This window comes from Poecilia reticulata, chromosome 17 (genome assembly GCF_904066995.2).
Source record: "Poecilia reticulata chromosome 17, P_reticulata-male-v2, whole genome shotgun sequence".
Lineage (NCBI taxonomy): Eukaryota > Metazoa > Chordata > Actinopteri > Cyprinodontiformes > Poeciliidae > Poecilia > Poecilia reticulata.
The window spans coordinates 2,377,096-2,401,098 of NC_088846.1; the positions used below are offsets into that span (position 1 = coordinate 2,377,096).

The 24,003-nt window shown below is 39.4% G+C and overlaps 1 protein-coding gene and 1 long non-coding RNA gene across 11 annotated transcripts in view; both read left to right on the top strand.

The window, feature by feature from the left end:
• The window catches only part of agla (amylo-alpha-1, 6-glucosidase, 4-alpha-glucanotransferase a), a 159,911-nt gene extending 136,292 nt beyond the window's left edge, over positions 1–23,619 (top strand). For 6 of the 10 annotated variants that reach the window (XM_081597816.1, XM_017309975.2, XM_017309976.2 and 3 more), the window contains 8 exons: positions 20–131; positions 3,462–3,597; positions 13,641–13,753; positions 13,836–14,047; positions 14,136–14,233; positions 15,940–16,027; positions 21,616–21,749; positions 21,863–23,619. In XM_081597816.1, coding sequence (XP_081453942.1) covers positions 20–131; positions 3,462–3,597; positions 13,641–13,753; positions 13,836–14,047; positions 14,136–14,233; positions 15,940–16,027; positions 21,616–21,749; positions 21,863–21,980 — 1,011 coding nt within the window. In that variant the 3' untranslated portion in view covers positions 21,981–23,619. Of the gene's footprint in view, positions 1–19; positions 132–3,461; positions 3,598–13,640; positions 13,754–13,835; positions 14,048–14,135; positions 14,234–15,939; positions 16,032–21,615; positions 21,750–21,862 lie in introns of those variants that run through there. The other 4 variants (XR_014084136.1, XR_535914.2, XM_008433504.2 and 1 more) reach the window with 4 other exon arrangements.
• Positions 8,263–11,057, top strand: LOC145547887 (uncharacterized). Its single transcript, XR_014084149.1, has 2 exons — positions 8,263–10,769; positions 10,861–11,057. It is a non-coding gene; the product is annotated as an uncharacterized LOC145547887 (long non-coding RNA).
• Positions 23,620–24,003: the final 384 nt, after the last annotated feature.

The window sequence follows — 24,003 nt, forward strand, 5'->3', positions numbered from 1 at the left end:
TGAGTTTGCGCCTGTGCAGGAGCAGCCATTGTATGATGTTATCCAGGAGGCACTGCAGCGCCATCTGGAGGGTATTTCCTTCAGAGAGAGGAATGCTGGACCCAAGATGGACAGGAACATGAGAGATGAAGGTAATGTAAGAGCAGTAAGACTAAAGAGATCATTTACTACAATAAAGCAGTTTTGTATGTTTGTTTGACTTCTGCACAGCTTTGAGGCGATTCTGGTCCACCATCCGGTGTCTCAGGAGGGGGAAGCAGTGCAGCACCAACACTGTTTATAGTGGGGATGGTGTGCTGCTGACCTCGACTCGGGATGTTGTGGGCCGGTGGGCAGAGTACTTCGAAGACCTCCTCAATCCCACCAACATACCTTTGTATGTTGGTGAGGAAACTGAGCCTGGGGACTCTGGGTCAGGCTCTCCAATCTCTGGGGACCATAAAGGGGGACCAGAGGGTGTGCTCCAATTACAGAGGGGTCACACTCTTAAGCCTCCCTGGCAAGGTCTATTCAGGGGTCCTGGAGAGGAGGGCCCGTTGGATAGTCTAACCTCGGAATCAGGAAGAGCAGTGTGATTTTCGTCCTGGTCGTGGAACACTGGACCAGCTCTACACTATCAACATGGTCCTGGAGGATGCGTGGGATTTCACCCAACTGGTCTACATGTGTTTTGTAGACTTGGAGAAGGGGTTCGACTGTGTCCCTCGGGGAGCCTGGTGGGGGATTCTCCAGGAGTATGGGGTACTGGGCCCTTTGATACGGGTTGTCAGGTCCCTACCTGACAACCCGTATCAAAGGTTATGACCGGTGTCAGAGTTTGGTCCTCATTGCCGGCAGTAAGTCGGGTTCGCTTCCAGTGAGAGTTGGACTCCGCTAGGGCTGCCCTCTGTCACTGATTCTGTTCATTACTTTCATGGACAGAATTTCTAGGCGCAGCCAAGGTGTTGAGCACATCCGTTTTGGTGGCCTTAGGATTGCATCTCTGCTTTTTGCAGATGATGTGGTCCTGTTGGCTTCATCAGGTCGTGAGCTGCAGTTCGTAGTCAAGTGTGAAGCAGCCGGGATGGGGATCAGTGCTTCCAAATCCGAGGCCATGGTCTTGAGCCGGAAAAGGGTAGAGTTCTGGGTCGGGGGTGTCCTGCCCCAAGTGGAGGAGTTTAAGTATCTAGGGATCTTGTTCACAAATGAGGGAAGAAGGGAGCAGGAGATCGACAAGCGGATTGGCGCAGCGTCTGCCGTGAAGCGGTCACTGTACCGATCTGTCGCGGTGAAGAGAGAGCTGAGTCATAAAGCGAAGCTCTCGATTTACCGGTCGATCTACATTCCCACCCTCATCTATGGTCATGAGCTTTGAGTCATGACCGAAAGAACGAGGTCGCGGATACAAGCATCCGAAATGGGTTTTCTCCGCACGGTGTCTGGGCTCTCCCTTAGAGATGGGGGGAGAAGCTCGGTCATCCAGGAGGGACTCAAAGTAGCGCCGCTGCTCCTTCACGTCGAGAGGAGCCAGTTGAGGTGGCTCGGGCATCTGATAAGGATGCCTCCTGGACGCTTCCCTGGTGAGGTGTTCCGGGCACGTCTAACCGGGAGGAGGTCCCGTGGAAGTCCTAGGACAGGGGTGCCCAAAGTCGGTCCTCGAGGGCCGGCATCCTACATGTTTTAGTTCTCTCCCTGGTGGTAGAAACAACCTTCTCAGCAAGTCAATGTTCTTCTTAGGCTTCTAGAGCCATCATTTGATCCAGGTGCGTTAAACCAAGGAGAGAACTAAAACACGTAGGATGCCGGCCCTCGAGGACTGACTTTGGACTCATTACGTTGTGACAGTATGGTATGAGAGGTTATTTGTGAAAAATCTACTTCCTCTGCCTTTTCCCAGTGCTAGAAGCAACCAGACAATGGAAGGAGAGTTTTAGGGATGTCAATTACAATCTCATGTAATTGATTATAATACAATACAATTATAATATAATCTCAGATTATAATACAATCTGCTGCTCTTCCTTCCTCCCCCTTGATTTGTGCCATGCTGCAGCTAGCATAGCACAGAGCTGTGCAGATTCAACCTTTGAATGCTCAGTTTAGTTAGCATAGTTACTAATGATGGCAGATAAACGGTTTCTTGTAATGATAAGTTGTTTCTCTCCCATTAGCACATTTAGCAGTGAGTGAATGAAGTTGATCGACAGTGCTAAGAGCGTCCTACTAGTTCTGATTGGTTGTTTTGGTCAGAACGGTGCATTACTTTAACCAGTAATAGTAGTTCAGGAAGGAGGTGGAGGAGATTGATTGTTTTCACAGATTATCTGTCTCATAACAAACTGCTACGACATCGTGACAGCTTTAACTAATATGGAGAAAACATATTTTTTATTGAAGTTATATATATATTGCAGCCAAAACAAATTTTTTGTCAGGGCCCAAGATTCCTGGCGGCGCCCCTGGCAATGACTATCAGTGGTGACAAGTGTTTTTATGTGTACCTTGTTCATTTGTTTGCTGTATACTTGCCTCTTGCTCAATAGTTTCTTTAAAAAAAAAGAGAGAGAGAATTGACCCTTTCCAACTACTTCACTTAATCATTCGAGGCACTATGATGGACAATTGTTTTCCCAAGTTGTTTTTGCCAGTTTAGCCATGGCAAACTGACATCTATTTGTTCAAGTTGAGCTAATTTGTCTGTGAATGTAACACACCTGGTTGGTGTTCATAGATAGTGGGATTTACAAATGTTTGAAATGGCTAGCTTAGAAACCAAATCATACCTCTGCCTCCTGATGTGTTGATCAAACTGCTGAGTGTATCTGAATTCACACCACGATTTATTTCACTACATCATAAACAGTGTTTCCCCTTTCACAGGAGAAGCACTAAAACGTACAAAAGACTAGATTCAAACTAGTTTTTCTCCATACATTTTTGGCCACATGATGGTTCAGAGTTGTGTTCATGGTAATGGTTAGACAATGGTTAGTAGTGGTTAGACAGACACTTTCTCCATAATGCAATATTTGATATATTTCTAATCACATTTACTTATAAAGTATATGAACATTAATCTTGTTACCTTGTAAAAAGTATTTGCTGCAAATCCGTGATTTGAGGACTGCCAGTCATAATGATTGACGGCTGCTATCTACCGCCACTGTAACCTCCATTATTAAGTTATACAAAATGACAAGTTTGGGTAAACAAAATAATTAGCTCCACTATTCGCGCAGTAGCGGATTAGCAGAAGTGTGCCCACCACTGCAAACTGTTATTAACTAGCACTATGTATATGATAATTTTTATGTACTTAGTATCAACTTTCACTTGTATGCTTACATAAGTGGATTGGTTAGAAGTTAATTGATTTAATATTTGTTAGATTGCAGTAACCTGCATATGAATTGGACTGTTTGAGTGCCTTGAAATCTGTTGTAATTTGACAGAAATGAACTGCAGCTTTCTGTCCTTTTAAGGGTTCAATGTGGTTGCTAAAGTGGACCCAGCAACAGGTTTTGTTACCGGAGGAAACCGCTTCAACTGTGGCACTTGGATGGATAAAATGGGGGAGAGTGACAGAGCGAGGAACAAGGGGATACCTGCAACTCCAAGGTACTTCACCCAGATGTATGCCTTAAGTCACATAGAGCTCATTTGTCTGATTTCTGATAGGTTCAAAATCTGCCATCAAATGGAACCTAAGGGCCTTTGAAGTTATCAACAAAAAGCTGGTGATTCAAACAACAGTGTTCACCTGTGTTGTCTTTAGTCATTTACTGATTTTCTGTTCTGACATATCCTGGCCTAGTGTCTCATTTTATGGCAGTTGTGACACAGTTTTCTTTGCAGGGCACATATTTCTAGAATGCTGTACTTTTCCAGATTTGCACATTTGTTTTCATATCCTCCTTTTTTATCTTACTGTGTTGTCGTTTCTAATGCATGTATCTATTCTTATGGTGGACCTCCTCCACTGATCTCTCCTTGTCGCCCTGTTGGCTCACCTGAGCAGTCACCTGTTTACATTGTCTGACAGTCTATATCATTTGAGCCAAAGACAGACTCGCCATCAATTGCTGCTGGCGGGAGAGTTCTTTAATCCTGTGTCCCAACAACAATGAGGTCTTGGACGTTTTCCTCTCTTTTCTCCTGAAAACTGACTCTCATGGATTATATTTCTCCAACTTTCCCATAACAATAGGAAAATCATCACGATTCTCCTCTTGAGTGAAGTGAAAGAGTAATAAATCTTCTCTGCTTCATTGCCCATAGCATAAATCAAGCAGCTCAAATGCACTGGTCCGTCATCTTTATCCAGTTTTGTGGCTATTCTGTAGCGTTCAAACCTCCGTTTCCAATCAGTTTATTTTGTCAGCTTTTCAAAGGAAAAGTTCTCCGGCAGGTTAAACTTTGCCATACTTTTGCTACTTTTCACAAGGTGATGTAGCTGTCTGAGTCGCTTCTGACACCATGTAAGAATAATAACAACAATAATAATGCTTTATTGATCCCCTAAGGAGGGAAATTTTGTCCTAGCATAGTACTCCATCCATCCATCCATCCATCCATCCATCCATCCATCCATCCATCCATCCATCCATCCATCCATCCATCCATCCATCCATTTTCTGTACATCCTTGTCCATAGTGGGGTCGAGAGGGGTGCTGGTGCCTATCTCCAGCGAACATTTAGGGTGAGAGGCGCGTACACCCTGGACAGGTCGCCAGTCTGTCGTACACAATACAACACAAGTAACGCATTACTGATGTCGGACCACTTTTTTCAGTAAGGAGTAATCTAACGTGTTGCTATTTCAAATCCAGTAGTCACACTACGGTTATCGAAATCACTTTACATTACTGTGCGTTACTATTTTCTTTTGTAATTTAATTTTATTTCCTCTACATGTCTTGGGGAGTAACCGCCATTTCTATGCGACAATATCAGCAGCGACAGAAACATAAACAATGTAGGGAAGAGGGGGATGCGCATTTTGTGGGGGATGTGGGAGCTAAATCCTATTTATAGTTTTCCAGGCAATACTGGAACACACAAAAACATGCACAAATGACTTCAGTTCAACCATCTAAGTGGAGACACATTATTGATGTTACTATTATAAAATAACTTGCAATTAAGTATTGGCAAAGATCAATGTAATTTTCACAGGTGTTGTTAGCAGCTGCTAAAAAAGTTACTTTTAATGTAACTTGGTTACTTTCCAAATCAAGTAATCAGTAATATAAGTTACTTTTTCAAGGAGTAATCAGTAATCTGATTAGTTACTTTTTCAAAGTACTGTATGTTCCGCACTATAAGGTGCACCTAAAAACCTTCAATTTCCTCAAAAGTCGACAGTGCGCCTTATAATCCGGTGCGCCTTATATATGGACTAATATTGAGCCACAACAGGTCTAGCAACTACGGTAAGCAGCCGCCGACTTTATTTTCCCCCATAGAAGAAGAAGTGCGCAGTGCATGCTGGGATAGTTGTCAGAACGCTGGTTTGTTAATAAAGTTTGATAATACATTTAAAGCCGGGGGGCGGAGGAGTGGGGGAAGAGAGAGACGGAGACTGTAGCGGCAGCGTGTCGGTTGGTCTGTTACCCAGAAAGCAGTTGGGCACAATATCGCAATACCATGAATTAATCAACGATTGGGGCAGCCTACTACATAAAAAACTCGGGGACCGCTTCTTTACAAATGTGGATGTGTAATAATAGAGTACGGAACAAATTGGCAACCCAAACTGTAGCGTCTATTCTATGCGCCTTATAATACGGTGCGCCTTGTATATGAAAAAAGTTTTAAAATAGGCCATTCATTGAAGGTGTACCTTATAATATGGTGCTCCTTATAGTGCGGAAAATACGGTAACTATGCCATCACTGGCCATAATAGTCCTAAGGACACACACATATTGCTCAGTGCATTACTAAATATTCAACATTTAAAATGCACAGCTCTAGAGACTATGTATGTATTATAAAGTCTGATAGCCTTGGGCAGAAAAGACTTGCTGTAGCATTCTTTAGAACATCTGGGCTGCAGTAATCTTTGGGTATGTCTGCTCCTTAGACCACCATGCTGTAGAGGGGATGAAAGGCATTATCCTTGACAGCCCTGATCTTCTTCAGCAGTCTCTCATCACCTCTTCCAATGGAGGCAGCTTGATCCCCACAACTGACTTAACCTTTCTTATTAGTTTGTTGAGTCTAAGTTATTCACCTTCATTGCAGCACCCCAGCACGCCACTGCATTGAAGATGGAACTAGCCACTGATGACTGATAGAACATGAAGAGCATCCTACTGCAGATGTTAAAGGACCTGAGCTTCCGTAAAAAAATAGTCTGCTCATGGCCTTTTTGTAGAGCACATCAGTGTTTGTAGTCCACTGTAGCTTCCAGTCTAAGGTAATACCAAGGTACTTGTAAGATTGAGCCTGTTCCACATCTACCGCTGAGATGGAAATTGGGAGCAAATGTGATTTCTTACTGCAGAAACTGACAACCATTTCCTTGGTCTTGTTTACATTAAGCAGGAGTAGGTTCCCTCCGCACCACGTCACAAAATTGTCCACCAATGTCCTGTGCTCCACCTCCTGTCCCCCTTCCACACACCCCACGATAGTTGTGTCATCTAAGTACTTTTGCATATAGTACAATTTGGAACAGTACTTAAAGTCCGCAGTGTAGTTGGTGAATAAAAAGGGAGACAGCACAGTTCCCTGCTCCAATGTTACATGGTTAAAAAAAGTATACTTTAGTATATTTCAAACATACTTAAATTTGTGAAAGTACACTTTAAGTATACTAAATATTAAGTGTACTACCTATAAGTATATCTGAAGTATACTAAAAATGAAAGGTACAATGAAAGGTAAAATAATATTGTTGAAATGTCATGGGCAGTGGCGCAACTACACATTATTCAGGTGGATGCGAAAACATAAATCGGCACCCCCCACGAAGGAGCGTAGAAACATACCCCGTTATTTGCGCGAGGTGAAGGACCGTAAGGCGCGCTGAAGTGTAATACATAATCGGTGCGCCGATTCAAAACATCTACAATAATGATAGTAACATTAATAATAAAATAATTGTCAGTGCAAGTAGCCTACAAATTCTTTGGTGGGGGGCGGTGAGGGACCTGGATAAAGGCTAGGGGGGCGCTGGCCCGAAAAAGGTTGAGAAACACTGTGTTAGAAGTAGAAAAAAATAGTCAGCAATGTCAGAGTCAGTTGATGTTTTCATTAACTATGAAGCTGTTTTAAGTGTGAACTTAAGGAGACAAATTACCTTAAAATCTTTCCATCCATGATCTGAACACACTGGTCCTTGCAGGGTGGTGAGGGGGGGGGCTGGTGGTGCCCATCTCCAGCAGCCATCGGATGAGAGGTGGGGTTCACCCTGGACAGGTCATCAGTCCATCACAGGACCCTGAAAGCCAACAACAAATAAAATGTATGAAAGAGAAATGTTAGATTAACAAGGGGAAGAAATTCTGTCCAGTTATCTTTAAATCAAATCATGTTTATTAAGCACTTGGTGTTGGTAACACAGCAGTTTCAGTTGTTGAAAATGTAGCTAGCTCCTCATTAAAACAAAACAAAAACAAACTTACATCATGAAGACAATGTGGAGGTTCATCCTCAGAGCTGGTTGGTGATCTGGTGGAGTCAGAACTTCTTCTGAGACAAAGTCTTTAGTTTCCTAACACCTGATTTCTCTGGCTTCCTCTTTCATCTTCATTTGCTTAGACTGCAAACCTATGTTGAAGATAACATTGATGAACGAGTTAGAACAACAACCTCACAATATCAAAGTCTCTCTGTCTTATGTAGCTTAATTAAAACCAGGTTAGTTTATTAAAGTATAAGTCGCAACAAACAGCCTGCATGCAGTTATAACATGAAGCTGAATGATTCATACTGTAATAATCATACAAGTCACAATAAAATTGATAAAATAATTATTTATGAAATGAACGTAAGTTATACATATTTACTGCACTGTTTATAATTAATTTAAGATAATTAATAAGCAAACTTACCACCAGCTAGCAACACTTGGCAGCCTTCGTCCCTCCGGGCTCCTTTTGTGACACACATTTCATTTCCATCGGTTGTTGTCCCGTTGTGTTGTCGTCTAACTCGGATTAGGACGTCACCAGCTTGAATTTACCAAAATTAGTAACTATTATCAAGGCCCTCTCTACTTTTAAGCCAATATTATGCGAGTAAAAATTGCGAATTTGAACAGCGTCTGTTATCTGCGTTCAAGTTTTTTCTTCTGTTTGTGGCATTTTTGAAATAAAGGAAAGTGTGCAATACCGCCACCATCTGGTCTGGAGTGTGAACTGGAGCAAATGCTGTTGATTATAAGGTTTTACATCACACATCTTAAAAATCGATTCTTAAAAATGACATCATGATTATCATTTTTTAATACAATTTTAATAAATAGTAAAAGATTATTAAGGCACTTAAAAATTCATCCTTTTTAGGTGCTTAAAAAGTATGCCTACATATTACATTAAACACACTTTAAAGGTGCCTAAAGGATATACTTCTGCATATGTATCAATTAGTTTTATTTTGTAATCAGGTTGCTGCGTGATGCAGACTTCTGCCTAAGTCACACTTGAAAATGAGATCTGGATCTCAACGGGGTTCACCCGGTTAAATAAAGAAAGTGAAGGCATACTTTATTAGCCTAAAACTTACACTGAGATGTAATTTAAAACATACTGAAACTAATAATCTAAAGTAGTGTTAAGTGAATTTAAAAACAAAAATATTTTGAGCATATATTTTTAAATATACACAAAATATATTTTAAATATACTTGAGAAAGTGTATATTTACACTTGGGAAAATATATATTTTGTTCACTTAAAGTATACTTTTATTTAATATATTAAAAGTGTATTTTGGTACAATAATGTTTAAGTGTGTTTAAAGTTCTAATTTCGAAATTAGTACAATGAAAGCCCCCCCTCACCACCCTGCAAGGATCAGTGTGTTCAGATCATGGATGGAAAGATTTTAAGGTAATTTGTCTCAAGTTCACACTTAAAACAGCTTCATAGTTAATGCCAACATCAACTGACTCTGACATTGCTGACTATTTTTTTCTACTTCTAACACAGTGTTTCTCAACCTTTTTCGGGCCAGCGCCCCCCTAGCCTTTATCCAGGTCCCTCACCGCCCCCCACCAAAGAATTTGTAGGCTACTTGCACTGACAATTATTTTATTATTAATGTTACTATCATTATTGTAGATGTTTTGAATCGGCGCACCGATTATGTTTTCCCGTACACTTCAGCGCGCCTTACGCTCCTTCACCTCGCACAAATAACGGGGTATGTTTCTACGCTCCTTCGTGGGGGGTGCCGATTTATGTTTTCACATCCACCTGAATAATGTGTAGTTGTGCCACTGCCCATGACATTTCAACAATATTATTTTACCTTTCATCCGGAAATAGTGTCTGTTCATTCTTGCCATACAGTCCTCTGTATTAATTATTGCTTGAAAGGTCTTGCCATACCAGTTTATTCCTCTGTATTTACTTTAGTTTTAGTTTATTCTTGCATTTTGTTCTTCATTCATTTCCATTTAGTTTCCTTTGATTAGTATTATCCTCTCTTGGTTTATTGCTATGTCCACTTTAGTTTCTTTCCTGTTGCTACATTTATTTTATCGTTTATTGACCATAAGTAATCTTCACTCATCACCTGCTGCGCCTCCTAATCGTCATGTGTTTCACATCATGTGTTGATTTTTCACTGTTCAGCGTCGGATTCTGTTTTTATGCCATAATTCACATCTAGTTCGTCGCTCCGTTTTTGCCCGCTTCTCATATTTCAGAGTTTTGCTCAATGTGCGCGGCGTTTTTTTTTTTTTTTTTTACTCCCTAAGGTGCAGGGCGGTCTGGAAACATCGATGCGGGAAAGGCAGACTGACATAAACCTTTTAAAACGGAAACAATTTCTGCATTCTGATTATTGAAATTTAAAAGTGCTGTGTTGTTCTATCACCCGTTTCATACCGGACCACTTACAGCACCGGTGTTAACGCTATAAAATGAACGCTCTCTATCGAGGTATCACCCATGGAGGAATTTCTTTATTTAAATGGGTTCATTTTTCAGAGGGATACACAGTGAGGGCATCGTGATTTTAGTAATTACATGTTTATCAGAGTGATTTTCTGTTGTCCTTCCATGGTAGCGGGCAGCTTTCAAACTGAAATAAAAAAACTTTTTAATATAAATTGCTGCTTTGACATGATCACAGAACTGCCAAAACATAGCCTACATAAATACCAGAAAAAGTGAATCACAGCAGCGTCATCAGCGGGTGTAACGCTGAACTGATGCGGAGCGGAGCTGCGCCATGAAGCTAAAAACACTGAATAGAAGAGCTGCCATCGATACAGTTGCAGCCAAGCATGTTTTAATGTTGCACAATGCAGTTTTACTAAGTTGCTCAAAGTCTAAACTGGTATTGTTGTGGATTTAAGGGGTAAGGTTTACCTTCGACCAAACGCCCCCCAAAGGCATCCCAGCGCCCCCTTTTTGTAAAAATGTCCGCCAGCGCCCCCTGCCGTCCTCTGAACGCCCCCTGGGGGGCGGTACCGCCCACGTTGAGAACCGCTATTCTAACATAAACAGGCAAAGACGACACCCAGAAATGTTTTTCCACCCGAGGCATCCGGTTCCAATCATCATCAGTTCTGATGATGCACATACATGGCGAGTCCACAACGTCTTAAAATTGTAAGTATTATTTTTTTATTTGCCATTTTTCTTTCTTCTTTAAAATACAAATACTTTCTCTGTTTAATTGCTCTATTGTTGTTTTTTGTAGGTTCCTGTAAGGTGCAGTGAACGGGAATCTTCTGTCGTTGATCCTCACTTTCATGTTTAATTGTCACCCTTAAATTTTCATGTTCGTTGTGTTCACTTTTGATGTGTAAACTGATAATTTATGTAAAGTTCATAAAGTTGTGGGTAAAATTGGACAATGTAAAAATGTCGGTAATAAAACAAAATATTTGAATTACATTGGGCATCTTGTGTAATTAATCTTTCCATGTAATTGTAGCCTAAAACAATGTAAGTGCTGTAGCGTAGTTATGCATGTAATGTACAAAATAGGAAAGTAGGAATAAAGACGAATTATGAGTAATTAAAATTGTAGTTTATTATCAATAACAGGAAATCAAAAATAAAAACTAACTTATTTAAATACATTACTAATATATTAATAGTATATTTAAAATATATTTGAAGTATATTAAATATTTTTAATATTATTCTATGACAGAATTTTTACACTTAAAATATAATAATTATGTCAAAATATAGTAATAAAGCTCTGAAATATTATATACTGCTCAAAAAAATAAAGGGAACACTTAAGTTTTCACTTAAGTGTTTAAGTGTTCCTTTTATTTTTTTGAGCAGTGTATTTAAAAAGTATACTTTAAGTACATTAAGTACAACTTGATGTTGTTCCAAAAAAGTATTTATAGTATACTAAAGTATACTAAAAGTTGTAATTGAATACTATTTAAATAACTACTAAAGTATACTAAGCACAAAAAAGTTGTTCCAAAATAGTACAGTTTAAGTACATCAGCTAAAATATGTTAAAATTTAGTATACTAAAGTATACTTTTTTTTACTTGGGCAGTGCTTTACTAGAATCTACCTGTGATGCATGTGACCAGAGTCGGCGTAAAGTCCTGACTTAATGAAAATCATTGTAACCTTTTTATGCCACGTTAACTAAGAACAGCTGAAAACTTACCGGGTTTATCAACTGCGGTAGCAATTTGGGTCCAACTCCTCTCCTTGTCATTTCTATATTCTTTGCACGAAATGTTGAATAAATATTAATGTTGTTTCCACATATCTCCAATGTCCCCTGGACTTGGTGTTGCGCCATTTCAGCTGTTTGGGAATCCCCTCGTTATTTTCCCTCAAAGCACGGAGGAGAATCTGCGCTTTCTGATTGGCTACCTGTCACATTCAGCTTTAAGCTCCCAGTCGGGGAAAACCCTGATTTAGATCGGAGCGGCCACGACGTTCTAAATCACACTACAGAATGATCGGCTACGAAATCACCAGCGACAATCTTAAATCGGCCAACAATCTTAGATTATCGTAAGGGGAAAATAGGGGCAAAAAATTGTGTAGTATGAACTACTGCATTAGGTAGTCGGATGTGCCCATCTTCTCTATTTAAATCTAGTGGTTACTGAAGTGCAATATAGTATACAGGCTTCATAATCTGCATTCTTTTGGTTGAATGCATTATTTATTTCCACTTGACTTTATGTTTAGTTTTTATTCAAGTACGTTTTTTGTTAATGGAGACTGAGAATCCATTAACACTGGAACTGATTTAGTTGGTCAGTTCCAGTGTTGTGTGTTCTTTTGAAAATAGTGTTTCTATCTATGGCAGGAAATCGCATGCATTATTAGCCATTCCATTAAATCAGTGTCAAAAGGTCTTGAAACAATATGAGGCATGGAAGAAGCTGTATGACACCATTAGCTCACCACAGATAAAGCACTCAGAGGCGTTTTACGTGGTTGCAGGGGACTTTAATTGTGTGAAACTGATGGATGCTGCCCAGTTTTCCCAGCATGTTAGCAAGGGACCCCTCATTGCCAGATGCACTAAATAAGTTCTGTCCCCGCTTTGAGGAGCCTAACATCCCCTCAGCACCAGACTAATACCACCATGTATGACCACAGCAGATTTGAGGAAGACCCTCCAGGAAACGAACCCTCGTAAGACCTTTCATATTTATTTGCACCCACATCTGGGATCAGGAGCCTGTGTCCAAATTTCGTACCACAAACAAGCAAATGTAATGAGCTGGTATGACAATAAAAGTCTTTGAATTCTTGAATCATTCTCTTGCGCATTGGTCAAGAATGTCCATATATTTTCTTTTTGATAGTCTCGAAGTCATATTTTTGCTATGCATTGCTCATGTGCTTGCCTACTGATGGCGTGGATCACTTCTTGTTCAGAGTTGTGGGAACTATAAGCTAATTTGCAGACTCCATTTCCTGCTTTGACTTTTTCTATCTTAAAGTACTAAAACAACACGCTATTAGAAATACAAGCCTATAATGATGTAGATTTTTTAATTTTTAAGTTGAAACACAATGAAAACCTGTTCACAATTATGCATTTATTTTTCCAGGTTCTCCTGTCCTCTCTCTTTCTTGTTGCTTACATTGAACTAACAGTGAGGGAACCTATTTTATACTAATCCATACAAGGTGTTAATCTAGTGACCTTCACTTGTTTTAGAAAATTTCTGAGGTTCAATTTATAAAAAACTAATTCATAACCAAGACCATTTAGCAATTATTTTGTCATAAAGCAATATAATTTACAATACAATTATCAAATATGACTCAAAAACATTTGTTTTAGAGTACAGTAAATGTATCTTCCTTCGTTGTTTGGAAATATTGGTGGATTTTTTAAATAATCAGTTTAACAGGCAGTTGTAATCTTATTAGATAGACTGAAGCATAAAACAAACAGCTTTGTAATTATTCATAATTGTACTCGAGAATGAAAACCAGGATACTTGCTGGTGTGTTTTATTGTTTTTGCAGAGACGGCGCGGCGGTGGAGATAGTTGGTCTGAGTAAATCAGCAGTTCGTTGGCTTGTGGAGCTGCAGTCTAAAGAACTGTTCCCCTATGATGGCGTTAAGGTGCACAGAGATGGTAAGGAAATAATGTTTCCACATATCAAATGCTCTGCTTGTTCCTACTATTCACCTAGGTTAAATTCTTTGTTTTGTCACAGGAAAGGATGTGTTCATCTTGTATACTGAGTGGAACAAGCAGCTTCAGGAGTCCTTTGAAGTTGAATTCTGGGTGTCTGGGGACTCACAGGACCCCAATGAGAAGCACCCTGATTTGGTGCATAAAAAGGGAATTTATAAAGATAGTTATGGAGCTTCCAATCCCTGGTGTGACTACCAGCTGAGGCCCAACTTTACCATCGCAATGGTGGTGGTATGCAAAAAGCAGCGTTCATCTTCAACTTTTTATTTTGTTAAAGTATCTAATCAGCCAGTGAAGACCCACTGTGTTTGTGTGACAGGCTCCAGAGCTGTTCACGCTAGAAAGAGCATGGAAGTCTTTGGAAATAGCTGAAAAGAAACTCCTGGGACCACTGGGAATGAAAACTCTTGACCCAGAGTAAGACTTCTTTTCCCACTCAAAGACTGCAAACATTCATTTCATTGTATAAACACTGGATTAATGTTAATTTTAGATGAAATTATGGAAGCCGGCATAAAAATGACTATTTTTTTGTCTGACTCTACACTGTGTTCCACATTATTATGCAAATTGGATTCAAGTGTCATAAAGATAAAAAGTCTTGTTGCGCTATTAAATTTATAGATGGTATTGTGTGTCAGGGCTCTTGAATCACTATAATTTCAGAGAGCTGGGTTGATTAGTTTGTCTGGTGAGCTCAATTAAAGGAACTCTACTTAAAAAGGATGTTCCACATTATTAAGCAGGCCACAGGTTTCAAGCAATATTTTAAAAAGAAAGGATCTCTCTGCTGACGAAAATCATCTGATAGTGTAGTGCCATATGACAAGGTATGAAACCATTAGATATTTAACGAAAACTGAAGTGTTTATTATGCTGTGAAGAGATTTGTGGCTGATTCAGAACAAAGATGGGTTTGTGCAGATAAAGGCTTAATGAGGAAGGTTTCTGTTAGACAAATTTATCGGATTAAGAGAGCAGCTGTTAAATGCCCTTACAAAGCAGCAAACGGTTATTTGATGCTGCTGGTGCCTCTTGAACCTCAAGGTGGAGGATCCTCCAGAGGTTTGCGGTGCATGAACCTACTATTCAGCCACCCCTAACCAGTGCTCACAAGCAGAAATGGTCGCAGTGGGCCGTACATGAAGATTAATTTTCAAACAGACTTGTTCACTGATGACTGCTGTGCAATCCTTGATGGTCCAGATGGACGCAGTACTGGATTGGTGGTGGATGGCCACCACATTCCAACACGGCTGTCAACAAGGAGGTGGTGGAGTCTTTTTTTTTTTCCGAAATCATCGGGAGAGAGCTGGTCAGCTCCTTCAGAGTCCCCAAAGGTGTGAAAATGACCTCAGCAAAGTATATGGACTTTCTGACTGATCACTTTCTTTCATGGTTCAAAAAGAAGAGCCGTACCTTCAGTAGCAAAATCATATTTATGCATAACAATGCATGCTACAAGGAATACCGCTGTGTGATTCCTTGCAGCAAGACACAGGAATGCTGCAAGGAATTCCTGTGTGCCCCTTTTATGGGCATAATAGAGGAGAAACTCATGGTGTGTTCACCATCCTCCTCTGACCTCAACCCTATTGAGAACCTTTGGAGTATCCTCAAGCAGAAGATCTGAGGGTGCGATGCAGTTCATATAAAAACAGCAGTTCTGGGAAGGTATTCTGTCATCCTGCAAAGAAATTGAAGCAGAAACTATCCACAAACTCACAAGTTCAATGGATGCAAGAATTGTGCTGGTGATATCAAAGAAGGGTCCTTTGTTAACATGTAACTCGGTCTGTTAAGATGTTTTACATTGAAATAGCTTATGATTTTAGTACCTGTGACCACTTATTGCTGCACTTTCAAAGAATGACTGTTTACAGTTCTTTATAATCCATAAAATGTTTAGAAAAGCTGCTGTAATTTGGAACAGTGCATTTTGAGTTTTTTATTTTGGAAAAAGTTCTCATTGGGAGCTTTGTTCAGTAAAATTTTATTTATACTGTAATAGTTTATGACTTGAAAATTATACTGACCATCATTTGCATTGAAGAAAATCTGAGAAAATATCACTTGCATAATAATTTGGAACATGGTGTTTGACAGTGTCTGTGTTTCCATAGTGACATGGTCTACTGTGGTGTTTACGATAATGCACTGGACAACGACAACTACAACCTGGCCAAGGGCTTTAACTACCACCAAGGACCTGTAAGTAAGCGAACCCTCTGCTTCAGTGTTAGTGCATACACATTGAAAAGTTCATTACAGGAACTCAATTGAAAAGTTTCAGTACTATCTGCTGCTGAAACTGTGGCAGCCTTGACACTCAGAAAGAAACAAAATTGCCTTGTTTCTTTCAGTTCATTTTGCAGAATCAAATTTAGAAATAACAGTAATTAGTTTTCTCACAAACGAAGAATATTACTTGAGAGCAATAGGGTTTTAATTTAGAAACGGAAGCTTGCTGAAAAATGTCTATGTCCTATATGGTGTAAATACACTCTGTAGTACTTGCATGAATTACTGTAATAATGTAACAATATATCAATCTACATTATGTTCATTAAATGATTAATAATCCAGTTACATCAATTGAAAATACAAATATTTTCAATTCGCCAAATTAAAAAAAAATCTTTATTTTAAAATTTTAAAATGTTTTATCCGTTGGGCTGATGCAGGTGAGAAATAAGAAAGAAAAGGGTCAAATCATCCATCCATTTTCTGTACACCCTTGTCCCTAGTGGGGTTGGGAGTGTTGCTGGTGCCCATCTCCAGCTAACATTCTGGGTGAGAAACGGGGTACACCCTACATGCCGGTCTGTTACACGGCAGCACAGAGACACACAGGACAAACAACCATGTACACACACACCTAAGGACAATTTAGAGAACCAGTTAACCTAACAGTCATGTTTTTGGACTGTGGGAGCACCCGGAGAGAACCCAAGCATGCATAGAGAGAACATGCAAACTCCATGCAGAAAGATCCCGGGCCAGGAATCGAACCCAGAACCTTCTTGCTGCAAGGCAACAGCTCTACCAACTGTGCCACTGTGCAGCCCGGGTCAAATCATGTTTTAGTAATTTTTTTGTGATGCCAACAAAAATTCTACTGTTATCCAAGCAAATCAATATAATATCTAAGACCAGGATTTTAGCGCGTTCATTTTTATTAATAAATTATATTGATGTTAACATGTTGAAAATTTTAATCCAATTAGTTGCATTTACACTAAAAATTACAAAGGTTCTAGACAGAACATTTGTATTTAGGGGTCCACCAATTTATCAGCCAGTTGATTTATCAATTTTGGGAGATCTGTGATCGGCCGATACTTACCGTATTTTCCGCACTAATAAGGCGCACCTAAAAACCTTAAATTTCCTCAAAAGCCGACAGTGCGCCTTATAATCCGGTGCGCCTTATATATGGACCAATATTGATCCACAACAGGTGTAGCAATTACGGTAAGCAGCCGCCGACTTCATTTTTCCCGTAGAAGAAGAAGAAGAAGCGTGCGGTGCATGCTGGGATAGTTATCAGAACGCTGGTTTATTAATAAAGTTTGACTGACCTATTTACCTACCGACCGTCTAGAATAGCGGTTCTCAATGTGGGCAGTACCGCCCCCCAGGGGGCGTTCGGAGGACGGCAGGGGGCGCTGGGATGCCTTTGGGGGGCGTTTGGTCGAAGGTAAACTTTACACCTTAAATGCCCAACAATGCCAGTTTAGACCTTGAGCAACTTGGTAAAACTGTATTGTGTAACATTAAACCATGCTTGGCTGCAACTGTATTGATGGCAGCTCTTCTTCTATTCAGTGTTTGTTAGCTTCTTGGCGCAGCGCCGTTCTCCTGCTAGTAGCTTCATCGCATCAGTTCAGCGTTACACCGGCTAATGACGTTGCTGTCATTCACTTTGTCCGGTATTTCTATGTTTTCGCAGTTCTGTGATCATGTCAAAGCAGCAACTTATATTAAAAAGTGTTTTATTTCGTTTTGAAGGCTGCCCGCTTCCATTTAAAGACAACAGAAAATCGCTCTTATGAACATGTAATTACTAAAATCACGATACCCTCACTTTGTTTCCCTCTGAAAAATGAACCCATTTAAATGAAGAAACAAAGAAATCCCTCCATGGGTGATACCACGATAGAGAGCGTTCATTTTATGGCGTTAACACCGGTGCTGTAAGTGGTCCGGTATGAAACGGGAGTGATAGAACAACGGTACCACAGCACTTTTAAATTTCCATAATCAGAATGCAGAAATTATTTCCATTGTTTTAAAAGGGGTATGTCAGTCTGCCTTTTCCCCATCGATCCGCTTCCCGACCGCCCTAAACCTTAAGGGCTTAAAAAAATAAATTAATTAAAAAAAATTGTGGGAAATAAAACGGAGCGACGAACTAGATGTGAATTATGGCATAAAAACAGAGAATCTGACGCTGAACAGTGAAAAATCAACACATGATGTGAAACACATGACGATTAGGTGGCGCAGCAGGTGATGAGTGAAAATTACTGATGGTCAATAAACGATAAAATAAATCTAGCAACAGGAAAGAAACTAAAGTGAACATAGCAATAAACCAAGAGAGGATAATACTAATCAAAGGAAACTAAATGGAAATGAATGAAGAACAAAATGCAAGAATAAACTAAGAAACTAAAGTAAATACAGTGGAATAAACTGATATGGCAAGACCTTTGGAGCAATAATTAATACAGAGGACTGTATGGCAAGAATAAACAGACACTATTTCTAGATAAAAGGTAAAATAATATTGTTGAAATGTCATGGGTTTGTTGAAACCACATCTAGTACTGAGAATGAATATATTTAATATGAATATGTTATATATATAACAGTACATAACTTGTCACTTATTTATGTTTTTAATTAGATTTGATATATTTATTTCTTCAATATTATTTTTCATGTCAGTGTTAATGTCATGAGGCTGATGACTCCATGACACTTTCAATTTGACTCATTAGGATTTGATTAAGAACCAGATTTGTTCTTTGTAATTTCTGTCCAGTAAAACTATTAATCTATAATCAATAGACAGGTCTATATAAAGATATAATCCATTTTTCTGACTCATATTTGTATGGCATTAAAAGGACCTGGAAATTTTGTTCCAGGAACTTTTGTTTTTCCACTGAAAGCTCTGGTTTACACAATAAATGCCATGTGGGTGAAATTTTATGGATGATACTCTGATGTCCCATTCTCCTGAAGGCAGCACAGAGCTGCACCACCAGAATCGGGCAGAAACACTAAAGAGAAGAAGAGTTATGATTAATATAATTGCAGTTCTATCCATGTTTTAATGTTGCAGAGCTCAGTCGTTTGCAAATAGTTCAAAGTTTAAACTGGCATGTTGTACATCTTTTATCTGTTCATTTTGTGGAATATTTAACAACTAGAAAATGACACAGAACAAGAATATTTTTTCCACACTGATTGGCTGCTGTTAGGCCTACCAAGTTTAACTTGAATGTTCATTGCATTTTTCATAGACGCCTGTGAAAATAATTTCTATTCACATGGCTTTTTTGTTCTCTGGGAAATTATTGTTGATGATAAATACAGAAACAAGCATAAAAATCAAAACATCTACAATAGTGATAGTAACATTAATAATAAAATAATAGTCAGTGTAAAGTAGCCTACAAATTCTTAGGTGGGGGTCGGTGAGGAACCTGGATAAAGGCTAGGGGGGCGCTGGCCCAAAAAAGGTTGAGAAACACTGGTCTAGAATCAGGTTGTCTACAGGTCATTTAGTACCACGTTCTCCACGAACATGCTGTGCGTAGGCCTGTCATGATAACAAATTTTGCTGGACGATTAATTGTCTAAAAAATTATTGCGATAAACAATAATATTGTTTCATGACCTTTTGACACTGGAATGACTAATAATGCATGCGATTTCCTGCCATAGATAGAAACACATTATTTTCAAAAGAACACATAACACTGGAACTGATGAACTAAATCAGTTCCAGTGTTGATGGATTCTCAGTCTCCATTAACAAAAAACGTACTTAAATAAAAACTAAACAACATAAGGTCAAAGTGGAAATAAATACTGCATTCAACCAAAAGAATGCAGATTATGAAGCCTGTATACTATATTGCACTTCAGTAACCACTAGATTTAAATGGAGAAGATGGGCACATCCGACTACCTAATGCAGTAGTTCATACTACACGATTTTTTGCCCCTATTTTCCATTTACAATAATCTTAGATCGTTGGCCGATCTAAGATTGTCGCTGGTAATTTTGTAACCGATCATTCTGTAGTGTGATTTAGAACGTCGTTGCCACTCTGATCTAAATCAGGGTTTTCCCCGACTGGGAGCTTAACGCTGAATGTGACAGGCAGCCAATCAGAAAGCGCGGAGGAGAATCCGTGCTTTCTGAGGAAAAATAACGAGGCGATTCCCAAACAGCTGAAACGGCACAACACGAAGTCCAGCGGACATTGGAGATAATATGTGGAAACAACATTAATATTTATTCAACATTTCTTGCAAAGAATATAGAAATGACAAGGAGTTGGAGCATGATTTTCATTAAGTCAGGACTTTACACTGACTCTAGCCCAGGGGTGGGCAATCCTGGTCCTCAAGGGCCGGTGTCCTGCAACTCTTAGATGTCTCCCTGGTCCAACACACCTGGATCCAGTAGCTGAATCACCTCCTCAGTGCAGTCAGGTTCTCTTGAGTCCTGCTAATGATCTCATTATTTGACTCAGGTGTGTTGAAGTAGAGATGCACCTAAAATTTGCAGGACACCGGCCCTCCAGGCCTGGAGTTGCCCACCTCTGCTCTAGCCACATGCATCACAGGTAGATTCTAGTAAAGCATTGATTAATGCCTGGTTTTAAAATTACAAGTCCAGTTAACTGACAGGCAGCCAATCAGGAAAGCGCGGAGGACTTGTAATTTTAAAATCAGGCACCTGGGCACAAAATAATGGCTATTATTTTGTGCCCAGGTGGCTGGACCCCACACGGCATCGAACCCGAGCGAACCGTTATACCTAGAATTTCTGTCGGCTAATGTGTCTCTCAGGTCTTGAAAATGCGCCGACAATCGGCCAACAACTCGTGTAGTGTACGCTGGACTAAGGAAATGGGAAGGGAGGGTCAGTGGAGAGCACCAGAGTTGAACCTTTTTTCATTCAGTGTCAACAGAAAGAAAAAAAATAGGTAGGAAGAGACGATAAAGCCGATAATTAAAATGAGGTTGATAGGTTTAATTTATTGTGCAATTAATTAATTTATCATTTATCGCGACAGGCGTAGCTATGCGCAAACGGAGAAGGGTGACCATCGTCCGGCCACGCCCCGACCCAGTCGCGGAAGGCTCTCCTCGCCGACTGGAGTCGGACTGTTTTGTTGACATTCAGTTTAGTTCAGCACCATCTAGTGGATGCATAACGTAACTCGTGTTACAGACCTTCATGTGTTTTTTATAAAGATAGCTGAATGGGTATAAACACACTTTGTGCCTATCTGATGGTTGAATAACCTAGATAACATTAAAAACAACAAATATCTTTGTTGTTGAGCTCATTTGTCAATTTATTCAATAGTTTAGCAGCAGGAAGGGTTTTTGAATTGAAAAAGTTGCTTATTTTTGCGCTACAGAGTGTTTTTTTTTTATTTTTTTATTTAACATGAAGTATTTAAACACAGATGGAGGGCATTTAAGGAGATGGCAGACAAAAACAGTCCAACAATAGCAGCACTTAGAACTGGATCTTTTTTTAACAGGAGTGGCTGTGGCCTGTTGGCTATTTTCTCCGTGCTAAGCTCTACTTTGCCAAGAGGTTAGGGGAGGAGACCTACTCCAAGACCGTCATCCTAGTGAAAAATGTTCTGTCACGACATTGCACCCACTTGGAGAGGTAATAGTTTTCAATTTCCATCTTCAGGTTTTTATTCTAGTACGATACCATTAAACTTTCATCATATTGTATGTGGCTTTCATTATAAGTTGTCTCATCCTGTGTTGCCTCAGGTCTCTATGGAAAGGCTTACCAGAGCTGACCAATGAAAACGGCCAGCATTGCCCCTTCAGCTGTGAGACCCAGGCCTGGTCTCTGGCTACTGTGCTGGAGGTGCTCCATGATCTGTAGAGATCCCATGAAGCTGTGAGCCACTCCCTTCCTCTGACTCATTTTCTGTCATCACAAAACTTTCTTGTAGTATCCCTAAAGAATCCATGGAACAATGACATCGTCAGCCAAGTTTTCCAGAATAAGTATTGTAAAGTAACCAGGTTATTGTATCAAAGCATTTTAAGGTTAAAGCCATTTTTCTCTCCCCCTGGCCCTGTTTAAGGAATCAACAAAATGCCATTTTGATCCAGTTGATCTCAAAATTTAAAAAGGTTTTCATTGGTTGTCACGTTAATAAAAATTTTGACAGAGATAACACTGGAAAGCACCTGGGCTGTGTTGTTGTACACGTACAGTTCAGACCAACATACACTAAACCAGCTGATTATTACTGTAGTAAAGGCTTTTTAGGAACTGTACATGTTCCTCAATTGAACAGCGTTCTTAGCTGTACCTAGCTGTTCCTTTTTAGGACCTTTAAGGCTTGTTCCTAAAAAGGAACAGTGGTCCTAGTGTTCCTAGCTTCAGTGAATGTTTTCTCCTGAATTCTTACTTTTGCTATATGTTCAGGATTTTTAATTGGATCATGATGATACTGACCTGAGACCTCCATCAGATCAGGTCAGGTGTTAGTGATGTTATAGCACAAGATAGCTCTGCTAACTTAATACTGTGGAACTGGGTACCATCTGCTAATAAAGGACCTAGAGTTTAAGTTTAGACCTTAAGTTTTCTAACCTGGTGATGGAAGCTGTACTTTTTGTCTTATTTCTTATGTATTTTAGGAAAATAATTTTAACAAATTAAGTTAAATTAAAACATAAATAGCCTGAGTAGTATTAAAAAAATCTATATCTACTATCTGTTGTTTTTAGCCGTCATGTTTTATGAGAACTGTGATTCTATTGTTGAATGTCCCAATGGAGAGTTTAGCTAATGTTCTCTCCATGTTCTTTCACAGTGAGACGTTTTAAAAGGCTAAACCGTTATGGTGTTAACATTTCAGAACATTTACACACTCCTTTGGTGTTGTGTGACCACATAAAGTATCGATTTCATAAAGTTGTGCAGTGCATCTAACTTTTCTCTAACAGTGACACATTTAAACCACACGTAATCTTAGAGAATATTCAAGGGTTTCTATGGAAAACTGCTGGATGCTATAGATATATACTGCTGTTGCATACATCTGGATGGTCAGTGTTGTTAATTGTAACCTAGATAGAAACATGCTGAATAAACTGTTACAAGACTAAAATGTGTGTATTTATAATTACAGTTGGCTTTTTTAAATATCTGAGCTGTTGAAAGAGAAGGCAAAGGTCAATGAGGTAGTGATGGCTAAATGAAGACTCATGAAGCAATGAAGCTTCCCAGCCAATTGATTTGCCCAAAGGTTCATTACTCGGTGGTTCATTCATTCCTCCCTCACTAGTGACATCTGCTGCTGAAACTGTGGCAGCCTTGACACTCAGATAGACATTCTTTAAAAAATTAGTAAATGCAATATTGTGAATTAAATCCTATTTAACTGTAATCTTGTTTAGTTATTAAAATGATTTGTAGTCGAACTAATCCTGGTATATGTTGACTGTCGGTGGCTGTTTTCATTCATGTCACAGACAGATTTGACAATAAAGACATTTGTTTTAGTGTATTGGGAGTGTGGTGCTTGTTGGGGCAGTTCTTTGAGTGTTGATTTGCCTCCTGAAAAACAAATTCTTCAAAACTTCTCTTTTTCTTGGATTTCTATTTTGCTCTCTGATCTGATCACTTACATTTTTACTCATCTGGACAGGATATTACTCTCCCAACAGCTTTAAGTCTGTTTCTGCTGTGCAAAACTGATATATCTTTGCTGATCAAAATAATAGTGGAAGTTTCCAGAAGGTGAGAATTTTGGAGGTGAAGGGGTTAATTATTTTTATTTAAGAATCTTGTGAATGATCATCTCAAAGTATTCCCAGATGTCCGAGATTTTCTTCTTGCTGACTCCATCTCAATCAAGCTTATTTGTGTAGAACATTTCAGCAACAAAATT